This window comes from Mobula birostris, chromosome X (genome assembly GCF_030028105.1).
Source record: "Mobula birostris isolate sMobBir1 chromosome X, sMobBir1.hap1, whole genome shotgun sequence".
NCBI classification, from domain to species: domain Eukaryota; kingdom Metazoa; phylum Chordata; class Chondrichthyes; order Myliobatiformes; family Myliobatidae; genus Mobula; species Mobula birostris.
Window position 1 is genome coordinate 18,427,495 of NC_092402.1, and position 25,920 is coordinate 18,453,414.

Here is a 25,920-nt window from a genome sequence, read left to right on the forward strand (position 1 = left end):
ACATCTTCTGGATAGATCATGAAACCGTGTATTTCACTTCTTTTATGTCTTTTGCATTTGTTTTTCACCTTGGATGTGATTCAGGAACCGTTGGCATCTGTGATTTTCTGTTTGGGTGTTCCAGCACTCTATAGTCTCTGAGAGCAGTCTGGGAGACAGAGGCAACTTGCGTGAACCTCAAGGCGGGCAGGTTGTGGGGCCCGAGCCGATAGTCCACTCTATTTACCAACTGTATGTAACACGCTGTAGGGTTTCACTGCTGTGTAACATGCTGTAAGGTTTCACTGATAAGGTAATGGTTTCTTTGTAGCAGCAATGTTTGGATAATGACTAGAGCTAACAGGGTTTGGAATGCTGTTGTTCCTTCTTGTGAGCTGGAAGAGAGATTTTCGCAGTCTTTTGCTGGGGAGACATGGGGGGAGATGAGGAGAGAAGACGCGAATGGAGAGAGTTGGTAGACCGCCGGACGGGGTGGACGTGGAGCGTGGGTCCGAAGGGCAGTGACGATCGGAGGAGGTCGATTGACTTATCAGTAAGCTCCAACATTGCGCAACAGACTGTTTAATGAGATTGGGCCCTTTTTTTTTCTTTTTTTCATTTCTTTACTAACCATATAGTCAAAGTAAGAATTATAAAGCTTAATCATTTAATCGCATATTGTGTACGTTTATTATTTCGGGGGACTGATTTGTAACAGGGGACACATCGCGTAGCAACAACCCGAACGAGATTTCTTAAGTTTGGCCAGGCCGGGGTCTATCACCCCCTATATTAAGCCGCAAGCCGAAGCGGGAGTTACATGTAAAACTTCCATCGTTCGCCGATTAAAGTGACGAGGGAGATTGAAGCATTGAGGTGACTGTGGAGGGTGAGTGCCAGCTGCCTGTCTTTTCATTGCTGAGGATCGTTCTGCTATGCTACCATAGAGGAGACAGCCTGTCCCTGTGCCTGAAGAGTATTGCCCAGGTTTTCTGTGTTTTGGATCTGGACGTGGACTACAGACTTTTCTCGGTTTTACAGTTTTTTTTGTATTCTTTGTTTTTCACTCCATCTTTCTCATTTTTGGGTGTGGGTGAGGGGTGGGGTGGGAATGTGACTGTTCCATTTTGTTCTTTTTTTGCGGGAGGAGGGTTTTGGGGGTTGATGTGGCTATTCCGTTTTTGTTTTTTTGCGGGGGGGGGAATTTGAGGATTGATTATTGTGCTTTCTTTCTTTGTTTCATGGCTACCCAGAGAAGAAAAATTTCAGAGTTGTATACCTAATAATAACTAAACCTTTGAAACTTTGATAGTTGGTGAGAAATAAATAGTAAGACATCTCCGAACCATTTGCTCATTGTGGTTTCAAACATTCAGGCTTGGAGATGCCAGAAACGGCTACGAGAAAATGAAATGATTTCACTATTCAACAAGTTAAGATCTGCGAAGAATTTGAAGGTATCGATAAATCATTTTGAATGTTGCAATGAAAATGGAGATTTCAAGATGTAATTGTATAAAGGCAGTCCGTGATCTGCACGAGGCATCTGCGCTGAGTTTGTTCATTGTGTACATTGGATGAATTTGTCCATTGTTGACCATTAGGAACTACAGTTTTATTGTACTGCAGTACTATTGTTAGTGTTCAAAATTGTTCTGTATTTCATTTAAATACATAATTTGCTACTCAATTTGTCTTAATACCTTAACTATTTCCATGAAACTTCGGCTAATTGAGACAGCCACTTAATTGGGCCAAACTCTACTGATCGCAATGTGTCCCAGCTTACCAGAATCCACTGTATACATGTGTACAAATAATTTTTTTCCCTATTAATCACTTGCTTGACAACTCTCTATTCTGGTCACTTCTATGTCCATTGCCAGTGCGAGCACTGCAATTAATCATTCAGACAGCCAATATTACAAGTTTTAGCTGAAGGTTACTCCTCTTCCTGTTTCAGACCCATTTAAGCAGTGGACTAAATGTATAAAAGTCAGAAATAAATCTCTTCCTCCCTCCTCAACATACTGCAGCATTTGAAGATGGAAAAGGTTTAATTTATTTTTATTGGCAAACATGTTTCGAAGCCGCAAGCAATAAAGTATTTCTGTCTTCTGCTTCACTGAAAACCTGAACAGCTCCAACACGCAGCCCACTTGGTTCTATCAGATATACACGATCACAGCCCTTAAGGAAATCAATCTTTGCTTGCATACCTGATGATACTTTTTTAAAATATTATGCATCTCTGCTACATCTTCGCTAGTTATGGTTTTAATGACGAATCTCTTGTCATATGTAGTTAAGAATCGAGCACCCATCCGATTCTGTGTGTCACTGTTTATGGGGGCACTCCGTGTTACTGAGTTCTGAAAGAAAGAAACAAGTTTTGATTAGACATTGTAGGAATACCATCTCAATCAGTGATTTATGTTCCCTTTTGTAACTTCTCATCTCAGAGTTCAGGAACTTGTTGCCACAGGGAGTGGTTGTGACAGATAACAGAAATATATTTAAGGGAAACCTAAACAAGCCTGGGGTGGGGGGGGGGGGGAAGAGAGGAGGAAAGGGAAGAAACCAAAGGGAAGGGGGAAGGGAAATTTATGCTAATAGGATTACACTATGTATGGTGGGGAGAAGGCTATATAAGATGTTAAACTAGCCATTGGGTAGTTTTTTTTCTGTTCTGTATATTTTATGCATGTTTTAAATGTGTTTGTCAGTCCCATTTAGTTACAAACCCTTAAAAATCATGAAAAAGTATAGCAAACAATTGAGAAAGAATCAGAATGAAATCAGGTTTATTATCATTGATATACTTTGTCATGAAATTTGTTGTTTTGCAGTAGTAGTACAGTGTAATATAAAATATAAGTTACAATAAGAATATAAAAAAATAAATTGTACACAATAATGTTTATGATAGTGAGATTAACAGATCTTGCCATTTTCCATAAAATCATCGAGGCAATCCCAACAAATTTTCTGTCACTATCCTGAAGACATTAGCTCTGATAACTTATGGAGTCATGAGCAGTACAGCACAGAAACCGCGCCCCCCCACCACCACCACCCTTGGCACTCTGGTCCCTCTAGTCCATGCTGAACTATTACTCTGCACTTGGACCACAACACTTCATACACCTCCCATCCATGTCCCTATCCAAAATTGTCTTAAATGTTGAAAATATTAAATTAGATTTATTCGTCACATGTAGACATATTTCACAGTACAGTGAAATACATTGTTTGCATTAACAACCAACATAGACATGCTGGGGAAGCCCGTAAAAGTGTTGCCACGCTTCTGGTGCCAACACAGCAGGCCCACAATGTTCAGCAGACAACACACAGCCGACATACAAGACAGACACAACAGAAAAACAAACCCCTTCCTATCCCCCCACCCTTGGGCCCGCCGACTACGGTCCTTGACCTTTGTGATTGCAGGTCTTCAACCTCAGCCTCTGCCAACCCAACATCTGTAATTCGGGGATCAGTAGAGTCCGACATCCGGATCTGGCATTCTTTGTAATTGTTAACTAATTAAACTATCGTCATTCATTGGCACCTCTCAATATTTGGTTTTTGGACCTAGTAAGAATCAAATGCTCCATCCCACATTCACTGTCTGCTCCCAACAGCACCTCATGTTCCAGTGAAGATACGTGACTACAGGTGCTGTCAATAGAGATGATGGGTGTGAAAGATCAGACACGGAACTGTGAGAACATTGCCACTCAATCTTTCAAGATTAAGGTGTGTGCAGAAACATTTCAAGCTATGTAATAATATAAAAACTGGGTAATAAATATTAAGCAAAATCACAATGTATTGAGACAATTTGCAATTTCCTCAAAACCTGCATTTAGTGCATTGGCAATAATAATCATGCTCCTATCCACAAACATAACAGATTCTGCAGATGCTGCAAATACAAAGCAATACACACAAAATGCTGAGGGAACTATGGAGGGAATAACCAGTTGGTCGTTTCAGGCTGAGACCCTTCATCAGTCCTGGACAGTTATTACTCTTCAACTATCAGGGTCCTGAACCAGTGTTGATAATTCCAATCACCTTGTCGCTGAACTGGTTCCACAACCTACACACTCACTTTCAAGGACTCTACAACTTATGTTTTCAGTGTTATGTATTACTGTTTATACCTTTCCATAGATGCTGCCTGACCTGCTGAGTTAATTTTATGTGTTGCTCTAGACTTCCAGCATCTGCAGAATCGCTTGTGTTCATAATATAATCAGTAAGATCACAACGGATCATGAAATTTGTCCACTTTCCCAGCCAATCCCCAATCCCTTTCACATCCAACTATCTATCTCAGGCTTGAATATACTCAAAATCAGAGCACCTGCACACGTTTGAGGGGGAGAACTCAAAGACACACAACCCACTAAACTGAGAAGTTTCTCTCTGTAAACTGTAAACATACTCCCCCTTTCAAGGTAATCACCCAAAGAACATAAGTTTCATTTGTTACAGGTACATTGAAACATACAAAAAAAGGCATTGTTTGTGTCAAATTAAATCAGCGAATGTTGCTATGCACCCAACACGAACACAGCATGCCCACAACTCACTAACCCTAACTGTATGTCTATGCAGTGTGGGAGCACCCGGAGGAAACCCACGCAGTCACAAGGAGAACATGGAAACTCCTTACAGATTACAGTGGGAATCAAACCCTGATCAATGTTAGCATTATGCTAACCACTACACTAATTTAGTAGAGACACAAGAGACCGTAGATGCTGGAACCTGGAGTGTCAAACAAACTACTGGAGGAACTCAGAAGATCAGGCAGCATCTGTGGAGGATTGTTTTTTTTTCTCCATTTTGATCCAAGCACAATCTGTGGAGGGAAATGGACAGTCGACGTTTCAGATTGGGACCCTCATCCGGACTACTCCTGATTCTAGCACATACAATCTCACGTCTCCATCTTAATACTCCACTCCACTGTGAAGAAGTTCTCTTCCCCTCTTTGATGGAAGTTCTGCAAGACCCTCTTTCATTCTCTTCAATCCAAGTTCAGTACCCTGTTTCTTCCTCCTCCCTCTGTTCCATGATGCCTCTATCTGACTTCTTTTTGAAGATATTTAATGACCTGGTCTCAATTACCTTGTGTGGGTGAAGAAATTTCTCATCTCAGTCCTAAATGTTCAAGCCTGCGTCTTCAGGCCATGAATGTAGTGCTTAGCGTAACATTTTACAACCCCAGTGATTGTCATCAGGATTTAATTCTCGCCGCTATGAGCAAGGAGTTTATATGTTCTCCTCGTGACCATGTGAGTTTCCTCCTAGTGCTCTGGTTTCCTCCCACTTCCAAACAGGCACATGGGTTTGGGTTACTAAGTTATGGGTATGTTATCTTGGCACTGGAACAAGAGATTCTGCAGATGCTGGAAATTCAGAGTAACAAACACAAAATGCTGGAGGAACTCAGCAGCTCAGGCAGCATCTACAGAGGAATAAACAATCAATGTTTTGGAGAAAGACCTTTCACTGGGACTGGAAGGAAAGGGAAGAAGCCAGAATAAGAAGGTGTGGGGATGTGAGGGGAAGAAGAACAAGCAATGCTGAAGCCAGGTGAGGGAGAAGTTAGGTGGGTGGGGGAGGGGGTTATTAAGTGAGAAACTGGGAGGTAATAGGTGGAAAAGGTAAAGAGCTGAAGGAAGGAATCTGGTAGAACAGAGCAGATCATGGGAGAAAGGGAAGGAGGGGCACCAGAGGGATATGATAGAGCCAGAATAGGGGATGGAAAAAGAGAGGAGGAGGAGGAGGAGGAGGAGGAGGAGGGAGAAGTTACTGGAAGTTAGAGAAATCAATGTTCATGCTGGAGACTACCCAGACGGAATACGAGATGTCGTTCCTCCAGCCTAAGAGTGACCCCATTATGACAGTAGAGGAGGCCATAGTCCAGATGTCAGAATGGGAAAGGGCAGTGAAATTAAAATGGTCGGCCACCAGGAAATCTTGCCTGTTGCAGACAGAGCGAAGGTGCTCATTAAAGCAGTCTCCTAATCTAAGTCGGACCTAACCACTGTAGGGGAGGTCGCACCGGGAGCACCAGATATGGTAAATGAGGCTAATAGACTCATAGGTGAAGTGCTGCCTCACCCGGAAGGACTGTTTTGGGCCTGGATACTGATAAGGGAGGTGGTGAATGGACAGATGTAGCACTTGTCCCACCTACAGGGAAAAGTAAAAGGAGGGAGATCAGTGGGGAGGGATGAATGGACAATGGAATCACGGAAAGAGCAATCCTTGCGGAAAGTGGAGAGTGGTGGTGGGGGATGTTTAGTGGTAGGATCCCGTTGATGTGTCCCTGATTTCCCATCATTGTTGTGTCTCTGGTTTAAACTTAGGGCCTAATTCTAATTATCTAAGTCACTCTTCATCGTAATGAAAAATAATATCACAATGTAGTTGCTGCCTCAGACTTTAAACAACTGGCCATTTTTCCTTAAAGCTACCCCAGCTCCATCGCCCACTTTCTCTAATAACAAGTAGCCTCTCACAATTCAACTCATCTAACCACTTGCAAAGATGAGCAAAAGACCCCTCCCATTCTCCCTACAATCTCTCTGACCTTCTGCCATCAGGAGGCAGAAGGTCCCACAGCATAAGAACCAGAGCTTCTTCCCTCAGAGTGTGAGACTTCTTAACATCCTGTTGCCACCCAGCATACATGTACAAACGTTGTACACCCTGTCTGAATGCCCTGCTGCACACCCCCCCCCCACCTACATTCCCCCAACTCACGGACACACTCTCATCCTGCACTGGTCTCTTTTCATCTTTTATTGCTGCTGTTTCATATATTTATACGACTGCTTGTTTTGTTATAATAGTGGCAGTAACATTATACTGTCGTACATAAACATGCATCTCACATTTGTCTAATTCCATTCTGCAGTACAGTGGCTACGATGCATACTTCTAAGTTCCAGTGTGGTACCGTGCAACAGTAGACAGTAAAGAACGAAACAAAATGCGGCCAAAATACATATATTTTCCCCTCCATTTTGTGCAGGCAAACAATGGCCTGCTTATTCCATCTACAGATCTGACAACATGCGTAACATGTCCAATTATCAAGTTTTATAGTACACCAGCACCGACCAGTGATTAAACAGCAGAACTTTCAGAAAAGCTGCTCACAAAAACAGCAGTTTTGCCCAAGGCTTTTTAGCATTGATCCTCACAGAAACTAAATTAAGTTACTCAGCATTTGAGAGAAGCGTGGTTATCACATTTGCTGAGATTTGAATATAGGTAAAGCCAGCTTTGTAATTATTTATATATCTTGCCTTGTCTTCCAGCGATGCCCTAAAGTGATTCATAATCAAGGAATTCATTTAAGATTCAGTGATTATACTTATTAACTCTGCTATGGATGGTCCCAAGCCCGGTTGCGAAAGGAGGAGGGTTAGGCAAGGGGCTAACAACCACATCCCATAAAAAGCTAGTGCTACACAAGCACCAACAGAAGCTCAAAGACCTCTTCCCTGGAAGAGAAAGCATCTTTGAAGATGGGCCACACCTGGATACAACTTGAAAGACTGGTCCACAACCGAGGACTCTCACAAGCTGCTGTAGTTGGCCTATGCCCCACGAGGGGTGACGGTACGAAGTAAGTAATATTATACTTATTGAGTAAACCTGACAGCCAAGTTTCATGCAGCAAAATCACACAAACAACAATTTGTAGTTCTAATAATTGTGTGACCCTTCCACTGACCTTCTGCTTCTTCACAAACCCCTCCCCCACCTAGTGTTCACTGTCAATACTATGCAAAACTGACAGCAACCTCTGCTGACCCACAGGTACAAGAAGAGAAACTCAGAAGCTGTAGTGGTGTACCTTTGCTGTCTTTATACGGCAGATGGTTTGGCACAGAATTAGTGATTTGACATGAACTTCAATTTATACAGATTATTCCTACTACAAAAATATAATCAACTTCTCATGCTGTTCCATGTGAACCAGAATCAAACAATAGAAAGAACAGCAAAACAAATAATGCAAGAGGATATCAGCAGATTTTAACAGAGAGCATGAAGGAATAGGAAAAACATGAGGGGGGGTGGCTAGAGAGAAGCAGAGCTGAGGGTGAGAATGACAGTAGAAATTTTAAATATGAAGAAGTTTCAATAAATTCAATGGAAGAGGGTAGAGAATTTTATTGTGAAGTAAAAGCAATCTGATCACAGTGAAAAAGATTTTTACATTTTCATGTAAGACATCCCTGATAGAAAGACCAAAGCGTTATAAACAGACAAGTTTTAAGTTTGGTTAAAGCTGTGGCTTGTAATAAACTAAATTAATTGTGAAGGAGAGTTATTAAATGTTACTCTCAACAGAAGATTATTATCTTCTGCAATTCTACATCTTGGAAATCTCACATTGGAAACTATTTTTGGCATTGAGGTGAAAGCCAGCCACCCTCTCCCCTCCCAAGTCCTAAGTTCCTTCAGGGAGAGTAAGAACAGAGATGCTGAGCAAAATAATCTACAGCACGTGGGAAAGATGAAGAAAAGGTCACTGTTTCCTCATTAGCTGTCCTGTGTCAACTACCATATATCAGAACCTTTTTTTTAAAAAAGGACATAAAATTACTAGGTTTTTTAGTTGAAAAGATAACAGGACTGTAAAAATGATGCTGTCTGGGCACTGTACTCACAGCAAAACAAAGGATAGAGGTACACACGAGGAAATCTGCAGATGCTGGAATTTCAAGCAACACACACAAAAATTGCAAGTGAACGCAGCAGGCCAGCAGCATCTCTAGGAAGAGGTACAGTCGACGTTTCAGGCCGAGACCCTTCGTCAGGACAAACTGAAAGAAGAGCTAGTAAGAGATTTGAAAGTGGGAGGGGGAGAGGAAGATCCGAAATGATAGGAGAAGACAGGACGGGGAGGGATGGAGCCAAGAGCTGGACAGGTGATTGGCAAAAGGGATATGAGAGGATCATGGGACAGGAGGTCCAGGGAGAAAGAAAAGGGGAAGGGGGGAGGGGCGATGGGCAAGGCATACAGTGAGAGGGACAGAGGGAGAAAAAGGAGAGAGAGAGAAAATATATAATAAATAAATGAATGACGAATGGGGTATGAAGGGGAGGTGGGGCATTAACGGAAGTTAGATAAGTCAATGTTCATGCCATCAGGTTGGAGGCTACCCAGATGGAATACAAGGTGTTGTTCCTCCAACCTGAGTGTGGCTTCATCTTGACAATAGAGGAGGCCGTGGATACACATATCAGAATGGGAATGGGACGTGGAATTAAAATGTGTGGCCACTGGGAGATCCTGCTTTCTCTGGCGAACAGAGCGTAGGTGTTCAGCAAAGCGGTCTCCCAGTCTGCGTCGGGTCTCGCCAATATATAGAAGGCCACATCAGGAGCACCGGACGCAGTATATCACTCCAGTCGACTCACAGGTGAAGTATCGCCTCACCTGGAAGGACTGTTTGGGGCCCTGAATGGTGGTGAGGGAGGAAGTGTAAGGGCATGTGTAGCACTTGTTCCGCTTACAAGGAGATGTCCTCCTTTTTTAAAGAAAGGGGCTTCCCTTCCTCCACCATCAACTCTGCTCTCAAACGCATCTCTCCCATTTCTCGCAGATCAGCTCTCACCCCATCCTCCCACCACCACACCAGAAATAGGGTTCCCCTTGTCCTCACCACCACCCCACTAGCCTCCGGGTCCAACATATAATTCTCCGTAACTTCTGCCACCTCCAACGGGATCCCACCCCTAAGCACATCTTTCCCTCCACCCCCCCCCCGCTTTCCGCAGGGATTGCTCCCTACGCGACTCCCTTGTCCATTCGTCCCCCCCAATCCCTCCTTACCGATCTCCCTCCCAGCACTTATCCTTGTAAGCAGAACAAGTGCGACACATGCCCTTACACTTCCTCCCTTACCACAATTCAGGGCCCCGGACAGTCCTTCCAGGCGAGGCGACACTTCACCTGTCAGTCAACTGGGGTGATGTACTGTGTCCGGTGCTCCAGATGTGGCCTTCTATATATTGGCGAAACCTGACGCAGGCTGGGAGACTGTTTCGCTGAACACCTACGCTCTGTCCACCAGAGAAAGCAGGATCTCCCAGTGGCCACACATTTTAATTCCAAGTCCTATTCCCATTCTGATATGTTTTTCCACGGCCTCCTCTACTGTTAAGATGAAGCCACACTCAGGTTGGAGGAACAACACCTTATATATTCCATCTGGGTAGCCTCCAAACTGATGGCATGAATACTGACCTCTCTAACTTCCGTTAATGCCCCACCTCCCCTTCGTACCCCATCGGTCATTTATTACGTATTTTCTCTCTCTCCTTTTTCCTCCCTCTGTCCCTCTCACTATACTCCTTGCCCATCGCTCCTCCCCCTCCCCTTGTCTTTCTCCCTGGGCCTCCTGTCCCATGATCCTCTCATACCCCTTTTGCCAATCACCTGTCCAGCTCTTGGCTCCATCCCTCCCCCTCCTGTCTTCTCCTATCAGTCTGGATCTCCCCCTCCCCCTCTCACTTTCAAATCTCTTACTAGCTCTTCTTTCAGTTAGTCCTGACGAAGGGTCTCGGTCCGAAACCTCCTCTGTACCGCTTCCTAGAGATGCTGCCTGGCCTGCTGCGTTCACCAGCAATTTTTGTGAAAGGATAGAGGTATCTTGGTTTGTAGTATGGAAAGTACAGTAAGTACATGCTTTCTTCTCATTGTTACCATGGGGAAGGAGGTACAGTAGCCTTGGGTCCCACACCACCAGGTTCAGGAACAGCTATTACTCTACGCTCCTGAAATAGTGTGGTTAACTTCATTCATCTAACACTAAACTGATTCCACAACCTATGGACTCACTTTTCAAGAACTCCACAATTCATGTTCTCACTACTATTTATTTATTATTATTATTTGATTTAAAAAAAATATTTACAGTTTTATTTTGCACATTGCTTGTCAGTCTTTGTTAGTCTATAGGAAATGAAGGCGATGTTAAAAAGCTCACACTCAAACAAAATCCAGTAAGAAATACTTATAAACCACAATTCCAGGAAAAGGTCATCTCTACACAAATGTGGCTGACGCTTACTAAGCCACTACCCTCCCCCACCTGGGACAGTCTGGCCATCTTTCATTGTTTCTGCTTCCCAAGTATAGCCCAGTCATTAAATGTGTGAAACCCACAATGAAGACTATTAAGATCTGGCTGGAGGGGGCTGACTCTGCTCTTCAGCACCAATTCCAGCGCACAGACTCTCATGTTTGCTGCCCATGCCACCACAGACTCTCAGATTAACATTGATTTATACACCAACTCTGTCCTTGAGCACATCAACAGGTGTGTCAATAGAGTGACAGCACAAAAACAATAAAAGTTTTCCCCAATCAGAAACCATGGATGAACAGAGAAGTTCACCTCCTGCTCAAAGCCAGAGATTCAGCCTTCAGGTCTGGAGACCGGGAAGCTTACAGCTCAGCTAGGGCCAACCTGAGGAGGGGAATCTCTCAGGCTAAACACATATACAAACAGAGAATCGAGGAGCATTTCAACTCCTTGGACCCCCGGAGCATGTGGCATGGCATACAGGTCATTACAGACTTCAAACCATCTAGTACTGTGGCCCCTTCCAGCTCTGCTTCCCTCCCTGATGAGCTCAATTACTTCTACGCTCGCTTTGACCGAGAGAACAAGGAGGTCACCCTCAAAGCGGATTTCCCACCTGGTGAACTGCCTCTCTCACTTTCCACCTCCGATGTTTACGCCACCCTGAGCAGGGTGAATGTATGGAAGGCAGCTGATCTGGATGGAATACCTGGCCGTGTGCTCAGGGTCTGAGCAGTGCAGTTGGCCAGGGTCTTCACGGACATTTTTAATCTGTCCCTGGCCCAGGCAGCTGTCCCCACAAGCTTTAAGATCGCCATCATCGTGCCAGTGCCGAAGCATTCCACTGCCACGGGCCTGAATGACTTCCACCCAGTTGCACTCACCCCCATCATTGCAAAATGCTTTGACAGACTGGTTCTATCACATCTGAAATCCTGTCTGCCCACTACCCTGGACCCCCATCAATTTGCCTATCGCACCAACAGGTCAACAGAGGATGCCACCTCCACGGCACTTCACTCTGCCCTGACCCACCTGGACAGCACCAACTCTTATGTCAGAATGCTGTTCATTGACTTTAGTCCGGCATTCAATACTGTGATCCCTTCCAAGCTGATCGCCAAACTTCACCAGCTTGGTATCAGCTCATCCCTCTGCAATTGGACCTTGGATTTTCTGACTAACAGACCCTAACCAGTTAAGTTAGACAACCTCTCCTCCTCCACTCTCAACCTGAACACTGGCGTGCCTCAAGGTTGTGTGCTGAGCCCTCTTCTGTACTCCTTTTCACCTATGACTGCGTTCCTGTACATGGTTCTAACTCCATAATCAAGTTCACAGACGACACCACGGTGGTTGGCCTGATCAGAGGGGATGACGAGATGGCCTACAGAAACAAGGTCCAACACCTGGCCACGTGGTGTGCCGACAACAACCTGGCCCTTAACACCCAGAAGACCAAGGAGATCATTGTGGACTTCAGGCATGCTAGGAACCACACTCACGTCCCCAGCTATGTCAACGGAGCTGTAGTGGAGCGTGTATCAAGCCTCAAATTCCTTGGTGTCCACATTTCTGAGGATCTCACCTGGTCCCTGAACTCCTCCATCCTGATCAAAAAGGCACAACAGAGCCTTTATTTCCTGCGGAGCATCAAGAAAGCTCACCTCTGTCCCAGGATACTGACGGACTTTTACCGCTGTACCATTGAGAGCATACTCACCAACTGTATCTCAGTGTGGTATGGCAATCGTCCTGTATCGGACTGCAAAGCACTCCAGCGTGTGGTGAAAACTGCCCAGCGGATTATCGGCACCCAATTGCCCACCTTTGAGAACATCTACCATAAACGCTGCCTGGGCAGGGTGAAAAGCATTATCAAGGATGCATCTCACCCTAACCATGGACTTTTTTACTCTCCTCCTATCTGGTAGGCGCTACAGGAGCCTCCGCTCCCGCACCAGCAGGTACAGGAAGAGCTTCTTTCCTGAGGCTGTGGCCCTGCTGAACCTCACATCATAGCGCTATGCAGTATTGCACCCATATTGTACTGTCTCAGTACTTTTATATTTGTGTGCTGTAGCACTTTTTTAATTCACAGTTATTTTGTAAATAACACTATTCTTTGCATTTCTGGTCAGATGCTAACTGCATTTCATTGGCTTTGTACCTGTACTCGGCATAATGACAATAAAGTTGAATCTAATGTAATCTAATCAAACAGACATTGAGGCTTTGCAAGAAGCATTTGCAAGAGGCATCAGAGAGGGTCAAGAGGAGGTTTACAAGAATAGTCCCAGGAATGAAAGGGTTAATTTGTGAGGAGTGTTTGATGGCTCTGGTCCTATACTTGCTCAAGTTTAGAAGAATGGTGGCGGGGGGTATTGGTGGGATCTCAGTGAATCCTGCAGAATATTGAAAAGCTGAGAGTGGACGTGGAGAGGATGTTTCCCATCGTGGGGGAGAGGGTACAGCTTCAGAATAGGAGACATTCCTTTACAACAGAGATGAGGAGGAATTTCTTTAGCTAGAGGTCGGTGAATCTGTGGAATTCATTGCCACATATGGCTGTGAAAGCCAAGTCAGCGGGTATATTTCAAACAGAGCTTGATAAGCTCTTGATTAATAAGGGCATCTAAGGTTATATGGAGAAGGAAAGAGAATGGGGTTGAGGGGGATAATAAATCATCAATGATAGAATAGCAGAACACTCGGTATGTCAAATGGCCTTATTCTGCTCCTTTGACTTGTATTAAGACCATAAGATAATCACTGGCTCTGGAGATACTAGACTTTGCCCAGAGGGTGAATCAGGCATGGGGCAATTGTACTGGGAGAAGCAAAAATGCTTGCTGATATGTTGCACTGACTCAATGCTATTGACTTACTGAAGATTCAAGATTACCATCTGCTCTTTTCCCATGGCCCATTTAAAAAAAACATTAAGTGTTTATGCAGAGTTCTGATGAAGGGTCTTGACCTGAAATGTCGACTGTTTAATTTCTTGCTGAGCTCCCTCAGCATTTTGTGTGTTGCTCAAGATTTCCAGAATCTGCAGAATCTCTTGTGTTTAAATGTTTATGCAATTTTCATTGAGCTTTCTTCCACGATTTTATCAATTTCCAGATCATGTTTCTTCTTGTCATATTTACAAGAGATTCTGCAGATGCTGGTAATTCAGAGCAACACGCACAAAATGCTGGAGGAACTCAGCAGGTCAGGAAGCATCTATGCAGAGGAATATTCATTTGGCAATTGAATTGAATTGAATTGACTTTATTTCTTACAACCTTCACAAACATGAAGAGTAAAAATCTTTACGTTACATCTCTGTCTAAATGTGCAATCATAGTAATAATAACTTATAATAAATAAAACAGTCAATGTAACATAGAATACACTCAAATCAGCATGATGGCCTGGTGGAAGAAACTACAGATCCCATACCAGGCAGTGATGCAGCCAGTCAGGATGCTCTAAATTGTGCTCCTGTAAAAAAGTTCTTAGGACTTGGGGGCTCACACCAAACTTCCTCAACCATCTGAGGTGAAAGGGGTGCTGTTGTGCCTTTTTCACCACACAGCTGGTGTGTACAGACAATGTGAGATCCTTGGTGATATGAATGCTGAGGAACTTAAAGCTGTTTACCCTCTCAACTCCAGATCCATTGAGGACAACAGGGGTTAGCCCATCTCCATTCCTCCTGTAATCCACAATCAGCTCCTTTGTTTTTGCGACATTGAGGGAGAGGTTGTTTTCCTGACACCACCGTGTCAGAGAGATGACTTCTTCCCTGTAGGCCACCTCGTTATTGTTTGAGATTAGGTCAATCAATGTAGTGTCATCAGCAAATTTAATTCGCAGATTAGAGCTGTGGGTGGCGACACAGTCATGGGTATACAGGGAGTAAAGGAGGAGACTTAGTACACAGCCCTGAGGGGCTCCTGTATTGAGATTTAGAGGGATGGAGGTGAGGGAGCCCACTCTTACAACCTGCCAGCGATCTGACAGCAGGTCCAGGATCCAGCTGCACAAGGCAGGGTCACGGCATAGGTCTCTGAGCCTCCTGTCGAGCCCGGATGGAATTATGGTGTTGAATGCTGAACTGTAGTCCAAGAACAGCATTCTCAACAAACATCCTTCTTCTCCAGATGTGTAAGGTCAATATGTAGAGCAGTGGTTATTGCGTCGTCTGTCGATCGGTTGTGTCGGCTTAAACAGGTAAGTGTAATGCCCTGGTTCATACTTTTACTGTTATGCTGTATGTATTTCATTTAGGCAGTTCTGTAAGAGCAGTCTGTTCTGTTTTCATGCTTGTTTCGGTTACTGTTGAAGATAAGAGATGAGGAAAAATGTGTGCCATCCATTTAGGATGGTCGGATTAAGGGGAGGCTTCTCTGGTGAGGGACACTAAGGTTGGACTTGGGGCTTTTGTTGGAGAGGAGATGAAGTGAGAAGATGCTGGGGAGAACCAGTCGCAACATACGATCCGGTGGGAGACCCGTTTGTTCGAGATGGTTTGCAAGTGACGTTCGGAAGGTGGTGTGTGCTTTCACATTGACTGAGGGTCAGTGTGTGAGTGACAGAGAAGTTCAAGATGAGCTCCAACTTGTGTACATTTAACTGTTTAATTAGAATGGGCCCTTTTCTTTTTGTTATTCTTTACTAACCCTTTGGTTAAGATTCATAAATATAATTCCTTTAATTGTATGCAGTGTGCTGTCTGTTATTTCATGGCATTAATTTGTAACAGGGTAGCGAATTACACAGCATCCACACAAACCGGGGTTTGGGGTGGGATTGAGTACACCTCAATCTCATGAGTTTGGCAGGGCTGGAGCTAGTCTTCCTTAGACTTATGCAGCCAAAGAAACCAGGGTGTTTCATAAGCTTCAATGATCACTCTTTCACTATCTCAATCAAGACCCTCCGCGATCTTGAACATCTCAGTTCAATTCCCTGCTTTCAGCTTACCATTATCAGCATTTTCAGTCTTTCCATGTAACTGAATCTTGGTGCCATTTTAGGACATACAGTCAAAGAGTCAAATAGCACGGATACAGGCCCTTTGGCCCAATCCTGTCCATGCCAACTAAATAGTCTATCTAAGCTGGCCCATTTGGCCCATACCCCTCTAAACTCTTCCTATCTGTCTATTAAACATTGTAATTGTAAATAGTTAACAATCCTCCAGATTGAAAGCAAATTGGCCCAAAATGGAACAATACTCTAGTTGAGGCTTATCGAAGTGTTTTATAAAAGTTCAAAGTAAATAAACTGCACAAATGCAAATAAATCGATAAATACTGAGAACATAAGTTGTAGAGTGAGTCCATACTTTATGCTCAGAGCTGAGGTTAGTGACATTCTTCATGCTGGTCCAGCAGCCTGATGGCCAAGAGGTAATAACTGTTTCTGAACCTGGTGGTGTGGGACCTAAGGCTCCTATACCTCCTACCTGTGGCAACAGTAAGAAGACAGCATGGTCTGGTTGGTGGGTGTCCTTAATGATGGACGCTACTTTCTTATGATAGCACTCTTTGCAGATGTGCTCAATGGTGTGGAGGGCATTTCCAGGGATGGACTGGGCTGTATCCACCACTTTTTGTTCTGTTCTTGGACACTAGTGTTTCCATACTAAGCCATGATGCAACCAGTCAGGATACTCTCCACTCTGCACCTATAGAAGTTTGTCAAATTTTCAGATGAATCTGTACAAACTTCTGACAAAGCAGAGGTGCTGCCATGCTTATTTAGCTTAATCCTTCTTTCATGTCCTTTATTATTCAAAAGCTACAGATTCAAAAGCTTTTGCAAACATCTTCAAAGATGGTACATAGGAGGATGAGGGCAACCTTAAAGAAGTGTTTAAAATTATGTGAAGCATACATAAGGAAGATGGTAACAGTCTTTCCTTTAGGGCAGCAGAGTCTAAAACTAGAGGGCATAGGTTCAAGGTGTGAAGTGTAAGATTTATAAAAGTAGTAGTTTATAAGAGACCTGAGGGGCAACTTTTTCATGCAGAGGGTGGTGAGAATGTGGAATCAGCTAGCAAAGGATGTGGTTGAGGCATTCAATACAGTATCATTTATTTATTGTTTATTTAGAGATACAGCACGGTAACAGATCCTTCCAGCCCAATGAACCCATGCTGCCCAATTACACCGATAAAAGACCATAAGAATACCATAAGTATCAGAATTAGGCCATTTGGCCCATCGAGTCTGCGTCGCCATTTCATCATGGCTGATCCATTTTCCCTCAGCTCCAATCTCCTGCCTCCCCCCATATCCTTTCATGCCCTAATGAAGAACCTATCAATTTCTGCCTTAAGTATACCCAATGACTTGACCTCCACAGCTGTCTATGGCAACAAATTCCACAGATTCACTCACTCTCTGGCTAAAGAAATTCCTTCTCATCTCCATTCTAAAAGGATTCCCCTCTATTCCGAGGCTGTGTCTTCTGATTTTAAAATCTCCCACAGTAGAAAACATCCCCTCCACATCCATTCTATCAAGGCCTTTCGTCATTCGATTGGTTTCAATGAGGTCACCCCTCATTCTTCTGAATTCCAGTGAGTAGAGCTAAGAGACATAAAATGCTTCCTATATGACAAGTCTGGAATCATTTTCGTGAGCCTCCTCTGAACTCACTCCAATGTCAGTATATTCTTTCTTAGATAAGGGGCCCCACACTGCTCACAGTACTCCAAGTGAGGCCTCACCAGTGTTTTATAAAGCCTCAACATTACATCCTTGTTTTTCTATTCTAGTCCTCACCCCAGACTCAACCTGCAAATTAACCTTTAGGGAAATCCCGCACAAAGACTCCAAGGTCCCTTTGCACTTCAGATTTTTGAATTTGTTCGCCATTTAGAAACTAGCCTACAGTTTTATTTCTTCTACCAAAGTGCATGGATGTACACTTCCTGACATTGTATTCCATCAGCTACTTCTTTGCCCATTCTCCTAATTGTCTGTCCTTCTGTAGCCTCCCTACTTCCTCAAACTACCTGCCCCTACACCTATCTTCGTATCATCCAGAAACCTGGCCACAAAACCATCAATTCTGTCATCCAAATCATTGCCATGTAACATAAAAAGGGTCCCAGCCCAGGCCCTTGTGGAACTCTAGTCACTGGCAGCCAACCAGAAAAAGCTCCCTTTAGTCCAACTCTTTGCCTCCTGCCAATCAGCCAATGCTCTATCTGTGCTAGTATTTTTCCTGTAATACCATGGGCTCTTAATTTGTTAAGCAGCCTCACATGTGGCCCCTTGTCAAAGGCCTTCTGAAAATCCAAGTGCACAACATCAATCAATTCTCCTTTGTCTATCCTGCTTGTTATTTCTTCGAAGAATTCCAACAGATTTGTCAGGCAAGATTTTCCTGAAAGGAAACCATGCTGACTTCGGCCTATTTTATCATATGCCAAGTACCTCAAAACCACATCCCTAACAATCAACTCCAACATCTTCGCAACCACTGTCGGTCTAACTGGCCTATAATTTCCTTTCTTCTGCCTCTCGCCGTTTTTGAGGAGTGAAGTGACATTTGCAATTCTCCATTCCTCCAGAACCTTGCCAGAATCAATTGATTCTTCAAAGATCATTACCAATACCACCACAATCTCATCAGCCACCGCATTCAGAACCCCGGTATACTACTTGGGGTGTATACCATTTGGTCCAGGTGACCTATCTACCTTCAAGCTTTTCAGTTTCCCAAGAAACTTTTCCCTAGTAATGGCAACTTCACACACTTCTGCCCCCTGACACTCTCAAACTTCTGGCATACGGCTCGTGTCTTCCACAGCGAAGACTGATGCAAAATACTTATTCAGTTCGTCCACCATTTCCTCGTCCCTCATTACTACCTCTCCAGCATCATTTTCCAGTGGTCTGATATCTACTCTCACCTCTCTTTTACTCTGTATATGTCTGAAGAAACTTTTGGTATCTTCTTTAATATAATTGGCTAGCTTACTTTCGTATTCCACCTTTTCCTCCTGTTGGTTTTTAAAAGCTTCCCGACCTTCTAAGTTCCCACTACTTTTTGCTCTATTATATGCCCTCTCTTTTGGCTTTTGTGTTGGCTTTGACTTGCTTTGTTAGCCACAGTTGTGTCATCTTTCCTTTAGAATACTTCTTCCTCTTTAAAATGGATTTATCCTGTCCCTTCTGAATTGCTTCCAGGAATTCCAGTCATTGCTGCTACATTGTCATCCCTGCCAGTGTCCTTTTCCAATCAATTTTGGCCAATTCCTCTCTCATGCTACTGTAGCTCCCTTTACTCTACTGTACTACTGATACATCTGACTTTAGCTTCTCCTTCTCAAATTGCAGGGTGAATTCTATCATATTATGATCACTGGCCCTTAAGGGTTCCTTTACGTTAACCTCTCTAATCAATTCCGGTTCATTGCACAACACTCAATCCAGAATAGCTGATCCCCTAGTGGGCTCAACCACGAGTTGCTCTAAAATGCCATCTCATAGGCAATCTAGAAATTACCCCTCTTGGGATCCAGCACCAACTTGACCTTCCCTTCCAATTCTATGTCATCTCTTCTAATGATTTGATTTAATTTTTTTTTTACCAACAGAGCTACGACATCCCCTCTGCCTATCTGCCTCTCCTTTTGATACAATCTGTATCCTTGGATGTAAATTTCTCAGCTATAATCTTCATTTAGCCACGATTCAGTGACGCGCATAATGTCATAAATGCCCATCTACCTTATTCTGTATACCATATGCATTCAAATATAACACCTTTTCGACTTTGTTCGCATTTTACAGTGCAACTCATCCTGTTGACTCTAATTTTGCCCTATCATCAATCTCTCCTTGCTAGGAGTCACAGTGCACAGATCTGCTTGTAAACCAACATCCCTATTCTCAGTACTATCACTCCGGTTCCTACCCTACCCCCCCAACCCTCTGCTAAATTAGTTTGAACCCTCCTGAACAGCTCTAGCAAACCTGCCTGTAAGGATATTCATCTCCTTCAGGTTCAGGTGTAACCCATCCCTTTTGTACAGGTCGTACCTTCCCCAAAAGAAGCAGGTAGGAACCTCCAACTGCAGCAGATTGAAGATATTTTGAACATTTCTATCAGTTGATTGGCACAGGTTTTCAGCGCCCTACCAGGTACACCATCTGTAAGAGAGTTCACCCTCTTGAAAGATGTTCTGATATCAGCCTCCAAAACAGAGATCACAAGATCACCAGATGCTGCAGGGATTCACACAGGTGTAGAGTTATTCTCCATTTCAAAGCATGCATAAAAGGCGTTGATTTCATGTGAAAGTAAAGATCACAGCCAGTCATGATGTTAGGTTTTACTTTATAGGAAGTAATGGCCTGCAAACCCTCCCATAGTTGATGTGTATCCAATTCCATCTTGAATCTCAATTGGAATTGTCTTTTTTTTGCTTTTAAAATAGCCTTCATACCTGGACTTGTATAGTTCTGGATCACCAGTCTTGAATGCCACAGATCTCACCCTCAGCAGAATATGAATCTCCTGGTTCATCCATGGCTTTTGATTTAGGTATGCTCGGTCTGTTCTTGAAGACACACACTCATTCACACAGGTTTTGATGAAGTTGGTGATAACTGTGGCATATTCATTCAGACATGAAGATAAATCTCTAAATGCTTTCCAGTCCACTGACTCAAAGCAGTCCTGTAAGTGCTCCTCCACCTCCCTTGACCATGCATTCTTGGTCCTTGTATGCTGGTAGTAGTAGTACAGTCAGGTGATCGGACCTTCCAAAGTGTGGTCATGAGATAGCACAGTAAGTATTCTAAATGGTGGTATAACAGTGGTCAACTGAGTTGGCTCCTCTGGTTCCACAAGTGATATATTGATGGTAGTTGTTTAGACATTTCTTCAGCCTGGCCTGCTTGAAATCTCCTAAGTGCTAAGGAAGGCTGCTCCAGGTATGCTGTTTAGTGCCTGCTTATAAGAGTGCTCAGCTCCACCAGTACCTGCCTGATGTTAGCCTGAGGTGGAATGTACATCGCTACCGGGATAATAGCAGGAAACTCCCTTGGCTGGAGGAAGGTACCTGTGCGTGACCAGTCTCTCCCTCTCGCTCGATGCTGCCAGAGTCTTGGGCCTTGGGCAAGAATTAATCCATGTGGTTTGTGGATTGGACTCTGTAGTCCATGTTATGATATGTTTCTGGTTATTTCTTTTTATTTTAAATTGCTATTTTGTGTGATTTTGCTTGGGATGCATTGGCTCTACAGCCTGTAATCAACAAATGGCACATTGCTAAAATTAACTGAACATTCCTTGATGGTTTTAAAAGACTTTGCAGTTTGATGGCTTATATTGTGTTTTTCGCTCTTTTTGCCATTTGCGTGATTTGGTCTTTTTTTTTAGTGTTGAGTGCTTGATGTTTTCTTTAAACAGGTTCCATGGTGTTTCTTTGTTTCGTGGCTGCCTATGAGAAGGTGAATCTCAGGGATGTATACTACATACATCTACATCCTTTGATAATAAATGTACTTTGAACTCCGAAATGGGTGACATTTGACCATAGATGTTCCAGGTTGGGTGAGCAAGACTGCGACAGAACCTGTGCACCCTGATGAGTTAATCATAAAGCATACTTTACCTCTTCTGCCTTTAAATGACTAAGCTGTCCTGTCTTTGTGGAGAAAGGTGAAGTGTCTGAAATTGCAGGTGCGAGCCATGCCTTCATAAAGCAAAGTTCACAGCAGTCCCTGATGTCCCTTTCATAAAGCAATCTTGCTCTGAGGTCTCCAATTTTATTTTCCAGAGGGCATACATTTGCCAGCAGGATAGCTGGGAGTGGGAGTCTAAGGCCTTTGCATTTCATTCGTACCTGTAGACCAGTGTTCTGTCCCCATTGTTTTCTTAAAGAAGAACTGCACGTGACCAGAATCTGCCATCCAAGGTTCATTGATTTTAAGTATCTATAGATTTTTTGATCGTCATTAAACAATGCTAGTTACTGAAATACCTATGGCTGTGACTGTGGATTTCAGCTGTAATAATCCTAAACAGGAATATTTGATTATTCCATTTGGAGCTAAATGCAAAGAGTCGCCACTTATCCTGATGAAGGGTCTTGGCCTGAAACATCCATAGATGCTGCCTGGCCTACTGAGTTCCTCCAGTATTTTATGAGTGTTAATCCCAATTTTCTGTGTTCAGCCTATATCCACCAAACCCCAACTCTCCTTGCATCTTAAGGGCAGCACAGTAGCGTAGCAGTTAGTGCAATGTTATTAGAGCACCAGCCACTCAAGTTCAATTCCACTGCTATCAGTAAGGAGTTTGTACATTTTCCAAGTGACCACGTGGATTTCCTCCATGTGCTCTAGTTTCCTCCCAAGTTGCAAAGACGAACAGATTAGTAGGTTAAATGGTCACGTGGGTGTAAATGGGCAGCACAGGCTCATTGGCTTAGAAAGGTCTGTTAGCATGCTTTATCTTTAAACAAATAAACTGAATGCTGCTAATGAATGCCTCATCCACACCTTCTGCCAGCTGATTCTATTTACTTAGCACCCTCTACACGGAAAAAGTCAGGTCCCTTATAAATCTTTTCCATCTCACCCTGAACCTATGAACCCTAGTTCTGGACTCCCCTACCATAAAGACTGCTATCATCTCTTTTTTCTATGCCTCTTGTAATACTAAACACTTCTATAATATTGCCCTCATTCTCCTATGACCCAAGGAATAAAGATCTAGCCTGGCAAGCCTCTCCCTATAACTCAAGCCTTCTAAACCTGGCAACATCATGTCCATTGGCTTTGATTGTGTTTATAGCTTTGCATGCACAGAAACACAGCTGCAAATACTTTATCCCTCCAGAGTTTTAAAATGAAACTCTCGTGAAAAGTTAGCTAAAACACAAATAGTGCCATCTTTTTTTTTAGGATAGAGGGCATGAAAGAGAATGAACAATAAACGTTAAGCATCAAAGCTAAAACCTTATGCCAATAAAACGGTGCTTCAAAAATCTATCTTGATGGTTATTATTGGGTCAATTTAAAGATGAATATGAGCTTAAATGGATTAAAGTCAGTCGAGTTGAAATACTTTCAAATACAACAGCAACCACAACTTCTCTGAGTTATGGTGTTATAGCAAAAGATGAACATCAGGGAAACCGTTCTGCAGCTGGGAGATCAAAGCAATGTTTAGGCACATCTGTTCGGAAGACAGAATCAAAAACTACAATGAAACAGACTTTATTTTAAACATACTGAATTCTGTCTGCAGCTGACCATTTTGCTGAAACTTGTTGGAAAAGGAAGTAAAACAAAGGCACGAACAACCTGTACTGCTGATAACATTGTTAACAAAACTGGAATGTCTGCACTTCATATTCCATGTGCCTGCCCACCTTTTGTGTTCCCGCTCCTGGAGATGTTTTGCAACTTGGTGCTTGAAATGGACACCACAATAGCATAATGGTTAGCACAACGCTTTATAGTACAGGCGACACAGGTTCAATTCCTGCCACTGTTTGTAAAGAGTTTGCACGTTCTCCCCATGACTGAATGGGTTTCCTCTGGCTGCTCCGGTTTCCTCACACAATCCAAAGACATACCAGTTGGTAGGTTTATTGGTCACTGTAAATTGTCCCGTGATTAGGTTCGGATTAAATCTTGGGGTTGCTGGGTGACGAGGCTTGAGGGATCAGAGGGGCCTATTCTGCACTGTATCTCCATTAAGAAATAAATGAACAACATCACACCAGGTCCAGTGCTCTGGTTTGCTCCCACATTTCAAAGATGTACAGGCTAGGGTCAGTAAATTGAAGGCATGCTATGTAGGTACTGGAAGAATGGCAATGCTTGCGGGCTGCCCCCAACACTTTCTCAGACTGTGTTGGTTGTTGACGCAAATGATGTATTTCACTGTATGTTTTGATGTACTTGTGACAAATACAGCTAATCTTAACATAGGATATTGGGGCATCTGTGCCCCAATTCAACTAATTTATCAGTATTATTATTGTTAAGATCTGAAATCAAACAATCCAGTCAAGAAATCTGACACTAAACAGAATTTTAAACTAATTTGGCAGGGGGATGGGAACCAGAGTGATAAGGCAGTTGGTATATAAGTAGATGCAGTGTGTAGTGAGACTGTCAGGAAGGGCATGCAGATGACAGGGCAAAATTACAGTGAGTGGGATGAGTTAAAGTGTAACAGCATGCCAAAAATCAAAAAAGGACAATGAATACAGGACCGAAGGTGTTATATTTGAATGCACACAGTGTATGGAATAAGGTAAATGATCTTGTAGCCCAGTTAGAGATTGGCAGATATGACGTTGTGGGCATCCTCCAGTCGTCGCTGAAAGAAGATCATCGTTGGGAGTTTAATATCCAAGGAGAATGATTGTATTGAAAGGACAGGAAGGTAGGCAGAGGGGGTGTGGTGTCTCTATTGGTAAAAAAAAAATGAAATTCAATCCTCAGAACATAAGAAAAAGGAACAGGAGTAGGCTATCTGGCCCGACGAGCCTGCTCCACCATTCAATAAGATGATGGCTGATCTGGCCATGGACTTATCTCCACCTACCTGCCTTTACCCCATAACCTTTAACTTCCCTACCATGCAAAAATCTCATCTCCGTCCTAAATCTATTCCCCCAAATCTTGAGGCTATGTCCCCTAGTTCTAGTCTCACCTACCAGTGGAAACAACTTTCCAGCCTCTACCTTAGAGACATATAAAATTATGAAAGAGGTAGATAAGATCTCCACAGAAAGATCTTAGAAAGAGGTGGCATAGATTGGAAGATGTAGAATCCTTAAGGTAGAGTTAAGAAACTGCAAGGGTAAAAAGACCCTGATGGGAGTTACATACAGTACAGTGGCCAGGATGTGGGCTAAAATTACAAATTACAACAGGAGATACAAACGGAATGTAAAAAGGGCAATGTTGCAATAATCATGGGGAATTTCAACATGCAGGCAAATTGGGAAAATCTGGTTGGTGCTGGATCAAGGGAGAGAATTTGTAGAATGCCTATGAGATGGCAGGTTTTAGAACAGGTTGTGTTTAAGCCCACTGGGTGAAAGGCAATTCTGGATTGGCTGTAGTGTAATGAACCAGATTTGATTAGGAAGCTTAAGGTAAAGGATCCCTTAGGAGGCAGTGATCATCTAACTCACCCTGCAGTTTGAGAAGGAGTAACTAAAATCAATGAGTCAGTATTACAGGAATTATGGGCATGAGAGAGAGCTGGGCAAAGTTGATTAGAAGGGGACACTAGCAGGGATTTCGACAGAACAGCAATAACTGGTGTTTATGGGGGAAATTCGGAAGGCTCAGGAAAGATATGTATATCCCAAAGATAAAGTAGTATTCTAAAGAAAGGATGAGGCAACTGTGGCTGACAAGGGAAGTTGTTAGTTTTTTAAAGCTTCTTTGACTTCCCTTGAGAGCATAAAAGCAAAAGAGAGGGTAACACAGACAAAAAGCTGGAGGAACTCAGCAGATCAGACAGCACCTATACAAAAGAGTCAATGTTTTGGGCTGAGATTCTTCCTCATATAATATAGCAAAAACTAGCAGGAAGGTAGAGAATTCGGAAGCTTTTAAAAGCCAACAGAAGGGAACTAAAATGCTATAAAGAGAGGAAAAATGAAATATGAAAAAAAGCTAGATAATAGCTTTGAAGGACAAACCAAGGTAGAACATACAAGGTAAATGGAAGGACAAGGTAGAACGTACAAGGTAAATGGTAGGGCACTGAGGAGTGCAGTGGAACAGAGGGATCTAGGAATACAGATACAAAGTTC

The 25,920-nt window shown here is 43.2% G+C and overlaps 1 protein-coding gene across 6 annotated transcripts in view; it reads right to left on the reverse strand.

Moving 5' to 3' along the window:
• The window catches only part of LOC140191482 (phosphatidylinositol 5-phosphate 4-kinase type-2 beta-like), a 238,037-nt gene that overhangs the window by 86,348 nt on the left and 125,769 nt on the right, over positions 1–25,920 (reverse strand). For all 6 annotated transcript variants that reach the window (XM_072248931.1, XM_072248930.1, XM_072248933.1 and 3 more), the window contains one exon: positions 2,199–2,351. In XM_072248931.1, the coding sequence (XP_072105032.1) occupies positions 2,199–2,351 (153 nt within the window). The remainder of the gene's footprint in view (positions 1–2,198; positions 2,352–25,920) is intronic.